The sequence below is a fragment of the Lithobates pipiens genome, unplaced genomic scaffold (genome assembly GCF_037356315.1).
Source record: "Lithobates pipiens isolate NorthernLeopardFrog02 unplaced genomic scaffold, aLitPip1_a1.2 Scaffold_16, whole genome shotgun sequence".
Classification (NCBI taxonomy): domain Eukaryota; kingdom Metazoa; phylum Chordata; class Amphibia; order Anura; family Ranidae; genus Lithobates; species Lithobates pipiens.
The window spans coordinates 134,754,080-134,772,246 of NW_027507748.1; the positions used below are offsets into that span (position 1 = coordinate 134,754,080).

At 43.8% G+C, this 18,167-nt stretch overlaps 2 protein-coding genes across 2 annotated transcripts in view; one reads left to right on the forward strand and one right to left on the reverse strand.

The window, feature by feature from the left end:
• Window positions 1-18,167, reverse strand: part of RAP1GAP2 (RAP1 GTPase activating protein 2) — a 1,165,364-nt gene that overhangs the window by 1,103,453 nt on the left and 43,744 nt on the right. The window lies entirely within an intron of this gene.
• On the forward strand, window positions 587-2,215 carry LOC143982077 (very long chain fatty acid elongase 1-like). The gene has a single exon (XM_077480474.1). It carries the CDS (start codon window positions 672-674, stop codon window positions 1,545-1,547), a length of 876 nt encoding a protein of 291 aa, XP_077336600.1. The 5' UTR covers window positions 587-671; the 3' UTR covers window positions 1,548-2,215.

Consider the following 18,167-nt stretch of genomic DNA (forward strand, 5'->3'; position numbering starts at 1 on the left):
AAAACACTGGGAACACCTTTGAAGTTTGTGCAAACCCGACTCCCCCAGGCAGACATTACGTTTGTGGACGCCAAAATTCAGGTCCTGCGGAACATGTATAGGCGGGAGCGCAACAAGATAATACAGTCCCACACATCAGGAGCAGCAGCAGATAAGATATATGTACCTAAGCTGTGGTACTACAACAAACTGCGTTTTCTGGATGACCAGTCAGAAGTCAGGCAGTCACTTTCCACTCTTCCCTCTACCCTTCCCTCCACCCTTCCCTCCACCTCAGCTGAGCCATCCCAGGAAGATCCAGAGCCTTCCTTCCTGGAAGAAGTTGATGCGCCCAGCTGGAGCCAGGTATATTTTATTTTAGAAAATTTTGATTGCTCAAATATTAATGATGTAAAGTTCAATGTTTGAATTGTTTCCAAATCTAGGATTTCATCACAAATTAAATTAGATATAAGGATACAGTAGTTTCCACAAATGTGGCTAAAATCTTGGTGAACTGCTGGAAAAATGATGGTGTCAAAATGATAGCCTTTTGGATTTAAAAACAAATGTATTTGCAAGTGAGAAATGTAAAATTGTCTTTTCAGGCTCTCTCCGTCAGGCTCAGGAGAGCACAGGAGAAGTCGCACACCCCGCCGCTCCGCACCACCAGGCTGTGAGGAGCTGTAAAGATGGAGGCCGTGCTCTCACAATGGGTGCAGCGCTATCATGACTTCATGAAAGGAGCAGACCCCAGGATAGGCCATTACCCCCTCATGCACTCACCTTTCCTGCCCGACTCCATCCTGCTGTTCTATGTCTACTTCGTCCTGTCTCTGGGGCCGCGGTTGATGGCCAACAGGAAGCCCTTCGACCTGAAGCCTTTGATGGTGGTGTACAACTTCAGCCTGGTGGGGCTGTCCGCTTATATTGTCTATGAGTTTCTCATGTCCGGATGGTTGACTGGATACACCTGGAAGTGCGACCCTGTGGACCAATCAGATTCACCAATGGGCATGCGGATGGTACAAGTGGCCTGGCTCTTCTTGTTCTCCAAATTCATTGAGCTCCTTGATACTGTCTTCTTTGTGCTGAGGAAGAAAAACGGGCAAATTACATTTCTGCACATCTTCCATCACTCTGTTCTGCCCTGGAGCTGGTGGTGGGGTGTTAAGTTTGGTCCAGGTGGTATGGGATCCTTCCACGCCATGATCAACTCTCTGGTCCACGTCATCATGTACTTCTACTACGGACTCTCCGCTGCCGGGCCACGCTTCCAGAGGTATCTTTGGTGGAAGAAGCACATGACCGCCATCCAGCTGATTCAGTTCGTCCTGGTCTCCATCCACATTACTCAGTATTACTTCATGTCCTCCTGTGACTACCAATTCCCCATCTTCATCCACCTCATCTGGATCTACGACACGGTCTTCTTCATGCTCTTTTCCAATTTCTGGTACCAGGCCTACACCAAAGGAAAACGCCTCCCGAAATCCAGCCTAGCATCAGCCAACGGGGAAGTCCACCAAAACGGAAAGGCCAAGAACGGCAAAGCCAAGGAAAACTAGATCTGAGCTAGGCGGGCACGTGCGGCATCCCCAAAACTCAGGCACGAAGCAGGTGCTAAGTGGGGAAGATGATGGCACGTGTGGGTTTTTTTTTTTTTCCAATACTTTTTTATTTTGCCTTTTTTTTCGTAAAACAAAAAGCCCAGCTGTTTGATGGCCAGTAAAAACTGCCAAACTGGTTTTACGAATACAACATGGGGCTTACACCAGCCAAAAAAGTCTAAGTGCCTAAAAAAAGACTTTGTATGACGCGAGTGTGTCCTGAATCCTATGTCCTTCCATGCAAGTTCTGGCACCCCACCCTCCACAAATGTTCCATTTCTTGAAAGATTGTGTGTGTGTGTGCGCAAGAGGACAGCTCACTCCAAAAAAAAAAATCTCTGACCTCTACGGTGTAATATCCGGGCCCTCAGCAAGCAACAAGAATTTTGATTCCTCGGCATCACATTCCAGTATGAATCCTATTCATCAGAAGAGCGTGGGCTTGACGGGGGAGGGTAAGCTCCTCCCAACTCTATTCCTCCCCCCCTAGTCTGGCTTCTTTCTGCACGGCATTTTTTTTGCCATTTTTTTTTTCAGGGCAAGTTCTAAGCCCTGCTCAAAACAGGTGCAGGAATGTTGATATACTTGAAAACTGGGGTGCTTGTATGTTATTAAATTCCTAGGTCATCGTTTTATTTTATTTTATTTTTTGTCTGAAAGAGAAAGCAGTATTGTGCATTTGTTGTGCATGTTTGAGGCTAAATTTTTTAAGTTAATTTGCCTGATTTTGAAGGAGGGGGTGTTTTGTTTTGCTCTCTCACCTGTGTCAGTCGTCCCTTTTACAAGTAACTTGCCCCTCCCCCTCCCGTCCATGCTGTAGTCACTCCTGTCCTTTCTATGTACCACTGATCTAGATCTATAACACTGTAATGTTCTCTTAATTCCTCTGCTGCTTCTGGGGAACTGAAATCCCCCCCCCCCCCCCCCTACCCAGCAGCAGAAAGCAGTCCATAGAAATCACTTTGTATATTTAAATAAAAAAAGAAGAAATTCCACCCCCCCCCCCCCCCCCCCACCTTGCTATCGAACACGCGATGCCGGGATGAGAGAGGCCGCGTCGGATGGGGGATATTTTTCGTAATTTATCTGCAAGTCTGCCAGACACTATTTATCAGTTTTTTTGTGTAAAACTATTAATAAAAAAAAAAGAGAGAAATGTAAAATTGTCAGGGATTGATGAGGCAAAATTATATACATATTTTTTATTTATTTTTTTTACACAGGATGAGCTCACCCAGGAGGAGGCCGGGACCAGTGGTATGGAGGAGGAGGCCGGGACCAGCCACATGCAGGAGATAGCTGGGCCCAGCAGGAGTCTGACAGAAAGTCAGGTCCCTCCCATCCGCATAGCCAGCAAAAGGCCCAGGAGGACACAGACGGAGGAGGAGTCATTGGCGCTAATACGTCAGGCGAGCCAATTACTTAGCAAACCCCCAATCCAGAAGAGGCCTACGCAACCTATTTGGCCAGCAAGTTGCTGGAAATGGACAAGGAACAACGCAACTTGTGTGAGGCAATTTTTTTTGACAGTATTCAGAGGGGTTTAAAGGGTGAACACCAAGCACCCGGCTGTACAACGCAGACCCTACTGCTCCTCCTCCTCCTACCACAAGTCCACCACCAGAGGCACAGCCTCCAGCGAAGCGTAGAGGGAAGGCTACACGGAAGAGTCGGAAGTGACTGCCTGGCTTCAGTCTGCTCTGACAGAAGACGCATGCTGTTGTAGTGCCACAGCCTGGGGACATAGATGTCATCTGCTGCTGTTCCTGGTCTGTGGGATTCCAGGACCATGTTGTGCTCCCTATTTTCTTGTTTACACAGGATCTGAATTTTGGTGGCCACTGACTTGATGTGTGCCTGGGGGACAAAAGGCTTCACAAACTTCAAAAGTGTCTCCAGTGTTGCCTCCCTCTTGATTTTGTTTTGCACAGACTAAAAATAAAGATTTAATTTTTCCCAAAATAATGTAATATGTTTTTTGATTAAAAAAACAGAGTTTATTTGTGAGTAGGCAGGTACATGTCAAAAGACTATGGGGGTTATTTACAAAAGGCACATTCATGTTAACCCTTTCATGACTAAGCCTATTTTTGGAATTTGGTGTTTACAAGTTAAAATCCATATTTTTTGCTAGAAAATTATTTGGAACCCCCAAACATTATATATATTTTTTTAGCAGAGACTCTAGAGAATAAAACGGCGATTGTTGCAATATTTTATGTCACACGATATTTGCGCAGTGGTGTTTTAAACGCAACTTTTTGGGAAAAGGGACACTTTCATGATAAAAAAAAAAAAAACAGTAAAATTAGCCCAATTTTTTTGTGTAATGTGAAAGATAATGTTACGCCGAGTAAATAGATACCAAACATGTCACACTTTATAATTGCGCGCACTTGTAGATTGACGACAAAGTACGGTACCTAAAAATCTCAATAGGCGACGCTTTAAAAATTTTTTACGGTTACCAGGTTAGCGTTACAGAGGAGGTCTAGTTCTAGAATTATTGCTCTCGCTCTGACGATACCTCACATGTGTGATTTGAACACCGTTTACATACGCGGGCGCGACTTCCGTATGCGTTTTCTTTGCTTTGCGAGCTCGCGGGGACGGCGGGCGCTTTAAAAAATTTTTTTTATTTTTTTATTTATTTTAATTATTTAAAAATGACTAAATTGTTTAAAAAAAAAAAAATTGATCACTTTTATTGCTGTCTTAAGGAATGTAAACATCCCTTGTGACAGTAATAGGTAGTGACAGGTCCTCTTTATGGAGGGATCGGGGGTCTAAAAGACCCCCCACCCCTCCTTTACACTTCAATGTATTCAGATCGCTGAAAACGGCGATTCTGAATACCGGATATTTTTTTTAAACCGGCGCCATTGGCAGCCGAGTAAACGGGAAGTGACGTCATGACGTCGCTTCCGTGTTTACGATGAGGAGACTGGAACGAAGCCGATTACGGCTTCGTTCCAGTTCCTCCACAGCAGCCGGAGGCGTCGGATTGCGAATCGGTGCTCCCGATCGAGCGGGAGCACCGGTAACAGCGGCGAGAGGCGGCGGGAGGGGGGGACGTCCCCTCCCGCTCCTCCGGCATAACAGCCGAGCGGCTTTTAGCCGCATCGGTTGTTATGCCTGGATAGCCAATCGCCTGCTGCAAAAAACGGTACCGGGATGATGCCTGCAGGTGCGGGCATCATCCCGGTATAACCCCCGGAAGCCGAGTACGCAGATCTGCATACGCTCGGCGGGAAAGGGTTAATATACAAGTGCTAACTACAAGTGCAATTTTTAGTGCACTGCAAGTGCACTTGGAAGTGAAGTCGCTGTAAATTTGAGGGTAACATTTAAAAGGAGGGGAAGCTCTGCTGATTTTGAACATGCAATCTTGTGTAAACTAAAATGCTGGTTTGGGTATCTATCTATCTATCTATCTATCTATCTATCTATCTATCTATCTATCTATCTATCTATCGAAGTGGAATATTAATCATAAGATGAGGATGAATAAAGACATTTGTGATAACTCTGTGTGAATATAAGCAGCAAAGCAACTTCACTTTTCTCGCATTATGAAGAAGAAAAGAATGCACTATATTAAAAGATCACAAAATTTGCACAATGACGAATGTGCTAGCTTCAATATGAACGCTAGTTTTACTAGACAGAGCGCTTCCGCCCTGTTAATGCTTTCTGGGCATGCGCCATTCTTAGTCCGTCGGACTAGCATACTGACGAACGTATTGTCCGCTGAAACCCAAGTACGACGGGAAGATTGGAGTGCAAAACTACTTTCTTAGTCCTCCGGACTTCACGCTGGAAAAGTCAGCTGAAGCCCACACACGATCGAATTGTCCAGTGAAATGTGTTTCAACCGACTAAGTACGCCATACAATTCGATCGTGTGTACACGGCATAAGAGGGATTAATACCAGAAAAATGGTGCAGCAGCTTTAAGGAAAATGGAAAAAAAAACACTCTGGAACTCAAGGGAGTTTGAGGAGAAAAAGACCAGGGAGACTCAAGAGGTTAAAAACCAATAAATGTTTCAGTCCAGTGTCGCCTTCCAACACGAGACTCTAGTGACATATGAAAAAAGCTATATGATGGTTTTTCTAATATCCTGTTTTCTCTTGAAAATCTGACTTTGTTTGTTTCCAATCCAATCATGCCTAATAAAAATGTAACTTCACGCAACTGCTCTTCACACAATATAGTTAGTGTATGGTTACATATATCTTCCCCAAACATATACAGATTTTTGTATAATTGAACCCAAACTATGCAATAACAAACAAAAAAATGTACAAATGACTATGCAGCATATACAGTAAATAAAAGAGCTGGTCTATTTATTCTAATAAAAAATAGTTCATGACAAATGGCTCACCCTGACCCTCTGACCTTGGATTCTATGTATTTATAGCTCCACCGACAGCAACAATGAATATAAATTAGAATTAAATGTCTATAAATGTAATATATGTTGTATATAGAACTTCCATTATTCCTGGAGTCTTCAAGGACTATATATGGTTCTATTCACTGAATTAATTGTAGAACATGTGTCAGTTTAATATTTTAGAGATCAAGTAAATTGCAATAAAGGGTTCTACCTGCCTGGGGTCGCTTTATTTTCTAATATCTTCTTAGCTGATATACCAGAGATAAGACCCTTCAAGTTACAAGTGTCTGTTTCTTGTATTTGGCTCAATACTGTCTTTATCAAAGGGAAATTCTACTGCATTTTAAGTCAGTACATATTATGCTTTATTACCCAAGAGTAATTTTAATGCGACCTTCACAGGTTTAATTGCTTGCTGCGCTATTCTTTCTTAATGGTATTTGACACAGAATCTCTTAACTGGTTATCTGTATGTCATATAGGGCAAACAGCACATTTGCTGCAGGCTTGCTTAAAGAACATCTAGCTAAAAGAAGATATTATACTGTGATTAAGAAGACATTATGAATCTCATTAGAGCCGCTTTCCCTGATTTATTAAGCTGCAATAGTGTCTGAAGCATTCCTGCCCCTCAGAGAAACCCGCTGCATTTTAGCATACAAGTGGAAGTGCCATTATTTTCTTATAGTGCTGTAGCAACATGTGGTTCAGTGCAGCGCAATTTAACCAGGCCTCTTTTTCAGACTCTGTGTTTACATGTTTAAAACTGTTTTTTTTGCTAGAAAGTTACTTAAAACCCCCAAACATTTTATATATTTTTTTCTAACACCCTAGAGAATAAAATGGCGGTCATTGCAATACTTTTTATCCCACCGTATTTGCGCAGCGGTCTTACAAGTACACTTTTTTGGGAAAAAATTTACTTTTTTGAATAAAAAAAATAAGACAACAGTAAAATTAGCCCAATTTTTTTTTATATTGTGAAAGATAGTGTTATGCCGAGTAAATTGATACCCAACATGTCACGCTTCAAAATTGAGCCTGCTCGTGGAATGGCGTCAAACATTTAGCCTCAAAAATCTTCATAAGCGACATTAAAAAAATTCTACAGGTTGCATTTTTTGGGATACAGAGGAGATCTAGGGCTAGAATTATTGCTCTCGCTCTGCCGGTCGCGGCGATACCTCACATGTGTGGTTTGACTGCCATTTCCATAAGCGGGCGCTACTCACGTATGCGCTCGCTTCTGCGCACAAGCTCGTCAGGAACCTTTTTTTATTTATTTTTTATTTATTTTAATTGGTTTTATTTATTTTTACACTGTTTTAAAAAAAATGGATCACTTTTATTCCTATTACAAGGAATGTAAACATCCCTTGTAATAGAAAGAAATGACAGGTCCTCTTAAATATGAGATCTGGGGTCAAAAAGTCCTCAGATCTCATATTTGAACTTAAATGCAATTAAAAAAAAAAAAATGTAATTTGAAAAAATGACATTGAAAAAATATACCTTAAGAGGTATGGGCGGAAGTGACGTTTTGACGTCGCTTCCACCCTCCTATAGTATAGAGACGAGTGGGGGCCATCTTAGCCTCATACCCAGCACAGGAAAGGACCCGATCGCCTCCGCCGCTACCGACGGCTCCCGCCGCAGAGACCACCGTTATCGCACACACAATCGGCGCCTGAAGAGATGGATATCTCGGTTGTGGCAGCAGCATCTGCCGTTACCGAGATATCCCTCTTCAAAAAATGGACATACATCGGCGTGCACTGGTCGTAAAGTGGTTAAGAAATGGTCGGGACTTATTTCTCTACGTTTCTTGCGGGTAGGGTAGTCCTATTTTTAACCTCCCTGGTGGTAAGATGATGTTAGATTTTTGCATCTCAGAGCAGTACATTGTTTTGCATAGAAATTTGGCATTTTATATTGTAGGCCTGTAATTCTTAGAAATAACGTACTTAACCACTTGCCGACCAGCCGCCGTCATTTTACTGTGGCAGGTCGGCACGATCTCCCGAACCGTCGTAGCTATACTTTGGCTTGTGGGAATGGGATATCAGGCGCGTGTGCTGCAGTGCGGGGGTGCCGGTGCTCATGGCCGATGGTCGCGATGACCGCTGGTCGCGAGCGATCCTGAGCATGAGAGGCAGAACAGGGAAGTGTGTGTGCAAAAACACAAATCCCTGTCCTGTTCTGAGAGGAGTGACAGATTGTGTGTTCCTATTAGCTAGAAACCACAATCCGTCACTTCCTCTAGTCAATCCCCTCCCCATTCAGTTAGAAACACGCAGCAGAGAACACAGTTAATCCCTTGATTGCCCCCTAGTGTTAACCCCTTCCCTGCCAGGGACATTTTTATAGTAATCAGTGCAATTTTATAGCACTGATCGCTGTATAAATGGCAATGGTTCCAAAAATGTGTCAAAAGTGTCTGATGTGTCCGCCATAATGTCGCAGTTGCAGTCGCAGATCGCCCCCATTACTAGTAAAAAAAAAAAATAATAATAATAAAAATGCTATATATCTATCCCCTATTTTGTAGATGCTATAAATTTTGAGCAAACCAATCAATATACGCTTATTGCGATTTTTTTTTTACTAAAAATATGTAGAAGAATACATATCAGCCTAAACTGAGAAAAAAAATGTGCTTTTAAAAAAAATGGGTTATTTATTATAGCAAAAAGTACAAAATATTGTGTTTTTTTTTTAAATTGTCCCTTTTTTATTGTTTATAGCGGAAAAAATAAAAACCGCAGAGGCGATCAAATACCACCAAAAGGAAGCTCTACTTGTGGGAAAAAAGGATCTAAATTTAGTTTGGGGGCAGCTTCGCACGACCGCGCAATGGTCAGTTAAACCGACGCAGTGCCAAATCCCAAAAAATCACCCGGTCATTCAGCAGCCAAATCTTCCGGGGAGTGAAGTGGTTAAATCTGTCCAAACAAGAGTCTAGTAAACATCTCGGGTATGGTAAAGTTTGAAACACGAAATCATAAATTATAGTATAATAAATAACTATAAATAATTATCAAAAACAGTAATATAATAATAATAATAAAATGTATACAATGATGTAATCAAATCAAAAACACTGAAACACAGTCACATAATTGTCGCTGTAGTCACTTTCAGTGTCCGATGACAAATTTCCCGCGAATCACTATCACTCAATTCTGCAAGTGATTCTTAGTTACTATTGCTGTTTTCTAGCTGGTCAAAAACCACTTTTGAAGTAAATGGATGCTTTTTGGATGCCATGGACATTCTCAAGTTTCCAGGCAGAAGGAATGACATATATAATATAAAAGTGCATGCAGGGCACTGGACAAAGCACTAGGAACAAAAGATGTGAAATGATTTAATGCAGTAATGTAATCTCATGTGTTTTGTTTTTTGCACTTTTTGAATTTGCAGCCGGGCTCCGCCCCAATGCGTTGCGTTGCTGGCAGGGAACGGAGTCTGGCACACAGTACATCGGGTGGAGGACACAGCCTGCTGACACAGCGGGGGACATCGCAGGATCCTAGGAACAAGGTAAGTAACTTTGCCTGGATCTTGCAATGCAATCTCGGAGTAATCGCTTTTGGCAGTGAAAATTCCCCCGAGCCACACTCGGGAATACCGCCAATGAGGTCAATAAATGCAGGGGTTGCCAGCTAAAAAAGTTAGGAGCCAGGTTTCTTTTTTGTAACGACCGACAAAGCTTTATTTTCAATATAAAAATTAACCAATCTTTAATTTAACACAGACAACTAGAACCAAACATTATATATAGGCTTTTAACTTGTGTAGGTAATGAATATATTCTGATGTGACAAGTGTTTAATGCTGGTTAACTAAAGAATGTGACTGCTTTTATATATTCCCGCTTATTTACCACCATATCCCCGCTAAGGGTCCAAACAGGTCCGCCTGAAAAACTGACAGGCGAACCTGATCAGACAGCCCGTGTGAAAGCGGCCAAGAAGGGAGATTACAAATAATACATTTTTTTTTTTCCTTAATTAAAATTAACAGCTTTTTTACTTTTAAAAAAGAAATAAAAATACAAGCTATTATGAAAAAAAAAAGGCCCACCCCACTCACCGTTAGGCAAAAAGCGCCAGATTACGCCCGCAATCACTTCCTTCTCTTTTCCACTTTGGGAAGGAGATGGGCGGGCAGTGAAAACAGGCAGGGCTTTGAAGCTCCATTAGCATTGCATTAGCATTGTTGGATGTGTTGTAATATTAACATCCACCACAAGATGGCGCCAGATTACAGAAGGACTTCAGAAGGCCGCAAAGCCGTGGCCTTAATTACTGGCCTGCGCGGCCCAATGCAATCACACGGCGGGGGTTGGGGTCCACACAGAGACAGGATACCCCAGCTGTGTCGCCCCAGGCTCCAGGACGCAAATTCTAGTCGCAAATGCGACCTGCCGCCCGGGGTTTGTCCAGCCCTGAATAAAGGGCCGCCCTTCTAGCGATGTGCATGTGCAAATGCTCTCACACAAGTCTGAACAGAGCCTTAAAGGATAAGTACACCTTTTGTAACATGTTACACCCATATTCATGCTGTACCATGTAGCATGTTACAAATGCACCAGCACCCCCCCCCCCCCCCCACACACACCTGAGTCCCCTGCTAGCGGTTAAAAAATATGTGGCCCACCCAGCTGCGTCATCCATTTGCAGTGTTCGGTGAATGGGAAAACTACAAGTGCCAACTTCCTTTACGGCTGATGGCTTGTAGTTCTCAAATGAACTACCAGGGCACAGTTGGCTGCTCTAGGTAGTTCATTGAGCTTCCTGTCAGTGTATAACTGCCTGCCTGTAACAGAGGTAGACAGCTACACAGATAGTTGGCAGACCGTGGCATTACACCCATGATCTGATCATGGGTGCGTCGCTTTAACTGACAATTGCGCGGTCATGTGACATTGTACCCAAACAAAATGTATGTCTTTTTTCCCCCACAAATAGAGCTTTCTTTTGTTGGTATTTGATCATCTCTGCGGTTTTTATTTTTTGCGCTATAAATAAAATAAGTGACAATTTTGAAAAAAAATATGTTTTACTTTAAATATAAAAAACAAAAACAAAAAACATGTCTTCATCAGTTTAGGCCAATATGTATTCTTCTACATATTATTAGAAAAAAAAATAAGCAATAAGCATATATTGATTTATTTGCACAAAAGTCTACAAAATAGGGGATAGAGTTATGGCATTTTTATTATTTATTAAATTTTTACTGGTAATGGCGGCAATCTGTGATTTTTAGCAGGACTCTGACATTGCAACGGACAGATCGGACACTTTTGACACTTTTTTGGGACCATTGACATTTATACAGTGATCAGAGCTAAAAACAGCCACTGATTACTGTATAAATGTCACTGGCAGGTAAGGGGTTAACACTAGGGGGCAATCAAGGGCTTAAGTGTTCCCTAGGGAGGTGTTTCTAACTGTGGGGGGAGTGTACAGACTAGAGGAGGAGAGAGATCGCTGTTTCTGATCACTAGGAACAGAAGATCTCTCTCTCCTCCCCTGTCAGAATGGGGATCTGTTTGTTTACATACACAGATCTCTGTTCTGGCTCTCTGTGGAGCGATCGCGGGTGGCTGGCGGACATCGCAACCGCAGACTACATGCATCAGGTTTGGCATCTTGTCCCCGGGTACACCCTATCGCTCTTAAAGTGACTGACGTACACCTACGGCAGTCTGCACAGCCGTTCCAACCTGTCACAGTATAATGACGGCGGCTGGTCGGCAAGTGGTTAAATTAAAATAACAAACATGTAATACTTACCTGCTCTGTGCAATGGTTTTGCACATAGCAGCCCCGATCCTCCTCCCCGCCAGCATTCCTGGCTTCACCCCCCTTGCCGAGTGTCCCCATAAAAAGTTGTTTTCCATAGGGACACTCATGCAGGCTCACTCTAAAGCTGCCCTGTCTGCATCAACTGGCACAAACAGCGGGACTCATCCCTGCCCCCCCCCGTTCCCTCATCAGAGGATTTGATTGACAGGAGCAGGAGCCGCCAATGCTCTCATGCACAGTGCTGGATCAAGATCGGGCTCAGGTATGTATAACGGAAGGCTGAGGTGGATCCCCTGCAAAAGAAGGGTTGCATTAAAACAATTGTAAAGAAAAATTTATAAATAAATAAATTACAAGCATCCCTATACTTAGCTGCTCTGTGCAATAGAATTGTGTGGCCCCGAATCTCCTCTTCTCTGGTTCCCAGCTGGAACTCCCGGCTCCTCCTATCTGACGGGCACACGAGCTTGCTCCCTCCCGAGGCCTGCTGTGTTCATTGAAACAGACAGCTAGACGTGGCCCTACCCCCCACCCCCCTTGTCACTAAAGTTAATTGACAGGAGTGGAAGCCATTGGTCAATCTAGCTAATGAGGAGGGAGACAGCGGCCCCTGCTCTCGTGCACGTCACTGAATCGGATCTGGCTCAGGTAATAATAAGGGGTAGCTGGGGGGATCCTGCAGCAGAAAAGGTTTTTTACCTTAATGACTAGAATGCATAAAAAAACCTTGAGGCTTTAGAACCACTTTAAAAAAAGGGAAGAAGAGGGAATAGTAGGGGAGCGCATTGTCATCCTAGGCTGAATGTTTCTATTTTGGCACACAGTGTATTAAAACACAACTCCAGTCACTGCATGTTTCCATAGGATGCTGCAAGAGGAAGGAACCCTAAAACAAGAAACTTGGGGCAGTGGTCTTTGCACAAACTTACTCAGCTTAGTCATCTCTTGCTTGCAGGAGGCTAGCATCAGGATGTAGTTGGTCTGAAAGAGTTTGGAGGAGGTAGATGTTAGGGAGATCCCAAGGTAGGGCAAAGAAGATTACCCAGTAAAAGGAGAGAGAACTCTGTAATTAGGACTTGGTTGCTTTGTTGAGACTCACGCTTAGGATATTGGACTTGGATTTGCTGATTTTGTAATAGGATATATCAGCGGTTGACAAATTGGCTTGGAATCTAGGAGCCAGCTAAAAAAGTTAGGAGCCAGGTCCGTGACGGCGATTTGGACCTGTCCCTGGCCTGACATGGAGACGAGTGAGGGGAAGATAGCCCCCAGCCCCCCACCTGTCTCCAAGTCATTGCCCATAGCTCTTAGAGGGACATTTTATTTTATTCTTTTCAAATGACGATTTTTTTAAAATTGCATTTTAGTGTAAATATGAGATGTGAGGTCTCTCTGACCCCAGATCTCATATTTAACCACTTCCCGACCGCCGCACGACGATGTACGTCGACAGAATGGCACGGGCAGGCATAAGGGCGTACATGTACGTCCCTGCCTTCCCGCGGGTCGGGGGCCCGATCGGGCCCCCACCCGATGCCTGCGGCGGTCAGTATTCGTTCGGGAGCGATCCCGGACGAGGGGGCGGCCATTCATTCATGGCCACCCCCTCGCGATCGGTCCCGACGAATAGAAATCCTTCGTGACATCACTTCCTCTCCTGTAATGTAAACACAGGAGAGGAAGTGATGTATTCTCTCCTCCGTGTCGGTATTTTTCGTTCCGACACCGAGGAGAGAGGATCGGTGAGTTGCACCAACACGTCACTACACAGTAGAACATGCCAGGCACACTCACACCCCCCCCGATCACCCCCCCAATTACCCCTGCCCCCCAGTCACAGTGACACCAATGTCATTTTTTATTTTTTTTGCATTGGTGTCATTTGTGACTGTAATAACTGTTAGGGCAGTTAGGGTTAGCCCCCTTTAGTTCTAATGTACCCCCCTAACCCCCCCAATAAAGGTTTAACCCCGTGATCACCCCCCGTCGCCAGTGTCACTAAGGCTGGGTTCACATTGCAGCGGTTTATGAGAACGAATGTGATTCGCACCGCACTGCAGTGCAAATCACATCCGATCTCTGTGCGATTCGAGTTCAGCCATACAGATAGTATGGCTGAATTCGCATCGCACCCGCCGCACCCGCCGCACCCGCCGCAAATTCGCACGGGACCCTTTTTTTGGCCCGCAGCAGAATCGGATCGCATGGGTGTTCACACCATGCGATCCGAGTTTGCAGATCGCACTGCGATATGCGAACTGATCTGGGGGTGTCATTAACATTTCACTGACACTCCCAGCAGTTCGCATAGGGCAGTGTGAACTGCCGCCGGGAGGCATGCGATACGGGAACCCGCCGCGGATTCGTGGCGTTCCCGCATCGCTCCAGTGTGAACCCAGCCTAATAAGCGATCATTTTTCTGATCGCTGTATTAGTGTCACAGGTGACGCTAGTTAGGCAGGTAGGTATTTAGGTTCGCCGCAGCTTTTTATAGCGCCAGGGACCCCCATATACTACCGCATAAAGCCCCCTGATTGCCCCCTAGTTAACCCTTTCACCAGTGATCACCATATAACTGTTACAGGTGACGCTGGTTGGTTAGTTATTTTTTTATAGTTTCAGGGCACCCGCCATTTATTACCTAATAAAGGTTTAACCCCCTGATCACCCGGCGGGTGTCATTTGTGACTGTAATAACTGTTAGGGCAGTTAGGGTTAGCCCCCTTTAGTTCTAAGGTACCCCCCTAACCCCCCCAATAAAGGTCTAACCCCGTGATCACCCCCCGTCGCCAGTGTCACTAAGGCTGGGTTCACATTGCAGCGGTTTATGAGAACGGATGTGATTCGCACCGCACTGCAGTGCAAATCACATCCGATCTCTGTGCGATTCGAGTTCAGCCATACAGATAGTATGGCTGAATTTGCGTCGCACCCGCCGCACCCGCCGCAAACTCGCACGGGACCCTTTTTTTGGTCCGCAGCAGAATCGGATCGCATGGGTGTTCACACCATGCGATCCAAGTTTGCAGATCGCACTGCGATATGCGAACTGATCTGGGGGTGTCATTAACATTTCACTGACACTCCCAGCAGTTCGCATAGGGCAGTGTGAACTGCCGCCGGGAGGCATGCGATGCGGGAACCCGCCGCGGATTCGTGGTGTTCCCGCATCGCTCCAGTGTGAACCCAGCCTAATAAGCGATCGTTTTTCTGATCGCTGTATTAGTGTCACAGGTGACGCTAGTTAGGCAGGTAGGTATTTAGGTTCGCCGCAGCTTTTTATAGCGCCAGGGACCCCCATATACTACCGCATAAAGCCCCCTGATTGCCCCCTAGTTAACCCTTTCACCAGTGATCACCATATAACTGTTACAGGTGACGCTGGTTGGTTAGTTATTTTTTTATAGTTTCAGGGCACCCGCCATTTATTACCTAGTCTCACTAGTGTACCCCTAAATTTAGGGGTGTCTACTTTCCAAAATGGGGTCATTTGGGGGGGGGGTTTGTGCCATCTTGGCATTTTATGGCCTTCAAAACTGTAACGCCCTTAGAAAGCCTGAAGGCGGTGCTTGGTTTTCGGGGCCCCGTACACGGCTAGGCTCCCAAAAAGTCCCACATATGTGGTATCCCCGTACTCAGGAGAAGCAGCAGAATTTATTTTGGGGTGTCATTTCACATATGCCCATGGCATGCGTGAGCAATATATAATTTAGTGACAACTTTGTGAAAAAAAAAAAAAAAAAGTTTGTAATTTTCCCGCAACTTGTGGCAAAATATAAAATATTCCATGGACTCAACATGCCTCTCAGCAAATAGCTTGGGGTGTCTACTTTCTAAAATGGGGTCATTTGTGGGGGTTTTGTGCCATCTTGGCATTTTATGGCCTTCAAAACTGTAATAGGTAGTGAGAAGTGAACTCAAAAATTTACGCCCTTAGAAAGCCTGAAGGCGGTGCTTGGTTTTCGGGGCCCCATACGCGGCTAGGCTCCCAAAAAGTCCCACATATGTGGTATCCCCGTACTCAGGAGAAGCAGCAGAATTTATTTTGGGGTGTCATTTCACATATACCCATAGCATGTGTGAGCAATATATCATTTAGTGACAACTTTGTGTAAAAAAAAAAAAATATATTTTTTTTGTCATTATTCAATCGCTTGAGGCAAAAAAATAAAATATTCAATGGGCTCAACATGCCACTTATCAATTTCCTTAGGGGGTCTACTTTCCAAAATGGGGTCATTTGGGGGGGTTTTGTACTGCCCTGCCATTTTAGCACCTCAAGAAATGAGATAGGCAGTCGTAAACTAAAAGCTGCGTAAATTCCAGAAAACGTACCTTAGTTTGTAGATGTGACAACTTTTGCGCAAACCAATAAATATACAATTATTGACTTTTTTTTTACCAAAGACATGTGGCTGAATACATATTGGCCTAAATGTATGACTAAAATTGAGTTTATTGGATTTTTCTAATAACAAAAAGTAGAAAATATCATTTTTTTTTCAAAATTTGCGGTCTTTTTACGTTTATATCGCAAAAAATAAAAATCGCAGAGGCAATCAAATACCATCAAAAGAAAGCTCTATTTGTGGGAAGAAAAGGACGCAAATTTTGTTTGGGTACAACATTGCATGACCGCGCAATTACCAGTTAAAGCAGCGCAGTGCCAAATTGTAAAAAGACCTCTGGTCATTGACCAGCAAAATGGTCCGGACTGAAAGTGGTTAAGAGGACCTGTCATGCTTTTTTCCCTATTTTCCCTATTACAAGGGATTTTTACATTCCTTGTAACAGGAATAAAAGTGACACACATTTTTTTCTAAAAAGAACAGTGAAAAAAATTAAAATAAAAGTTAAAATAAGAAAAAAAAATTTTTTAAATGCGCCCTGTCCCGCCAAGCTTGCGTGCAGAAGCGAACGCATATATGAAAGCGATGTTCAAACCACACATGTGAGGTATCGCTGCGATCGGTAGAGTAAGAGCAATAATTCTAGCCCTAGACCTTCTCTGTAACTCAAAACGTGCAACCTGTAGAATTTTTTAAACGTCGCCTATGGAGATTATAAAGGGTAAAAGTTTGTCGCCATTCCATGAGCGGGCGCAATTTTGAAGCATGACATGTTGGGTATCGATTTACTCGGCGTAACATTATCTTTCACAATATAAAAAAAAATTGGGCTAACTTTACTGTTGTCTTATTTTTTTTTATTAAATAAATTATCTTTCCCCAAAAAAAAGTGCGCTTGTAAGTCCGCTGTGCAAATATGGGGCTCAATTACCAGCCGCCGGCGGCGCGGCCCGACGCGATCACGCCGGGGGGTCCACGGAGAAAGGATACCCCCAGCTGTGCTGCCCCAGGCGCCAGGTCGCTAATTCTAGTCACAAATGCGACCTGGCGCCCGGGTTTTGTCGAGCCCTGGGATATATGATTGAATTCTGACAAATATCATATCATATCATACCATATAAATATCAGATATTCCTGAGATACAGGAGTGATTTCTTATTTTTTGTGCTAGGGGCTCCACTAAGAGGGTGAATATGATATGTGACAGAGGGCACCCCTGTCTAGTACCATTGGTGATTTGGAATTTATCAGAGAGAGTACGCCATCTGTGAGGACCTGAGCTGATGGTGTGGTGTACAGGGCCACAATTGCTGACAGTATATTGCCTTAAAAACCGAATTTGGACAGGGTGTGGTATAGATATCTCCAGTGTATCCTATCAAAGCCTTTCTCGGTGTCGAGAGTTAGGAATGTAGTAGGGGTTCTAGTAAATTCAACATAGTTAAATAAATGCATAATTTTATGGGTGGCATCTGGTGCCTAGCGACCAGATACAAAGCCCACCTAGTCAGGATCTATCAGATTAGGCATAATGTGGCATAATCTGTTAGTGATAGCCTTAGCGTAAATTTTATAATCCACATTTAATAATGAGATGGGGCACAAGTTTTGTAGAGATACCGGCTCCTTTCCAGATTTTGGCAAGGTAACAATAGTTGCTATTAACATTTCAGATGGAAATGTGCCAGAGGACACAGCACTGTTATATGTCAATTGTAGATGCCGTGATCGTGAGGATGAGAAAAGCTTGTAATATTCAGCTATGAAGCCGCCGGGTCCCGGGCTTTATTGTTTGGAAAGGAGTGTATATTTTTTTCTATTTCGTCAGCTGTAAAGGGTTTGTTAAGGGTTTGTAATTCATCTTCTATTTTTTTGGTACTTTTATGTGATCAAGGAAGTCAGAAATCAAAATTGTCAGAAGGTTGTGACATATTTGGGTCTTCCTTCAAATTATACAGGGAGCTGTAGAATGCGCTGAAGGTGTTGGTGATATTTTTCGGATTTTTCA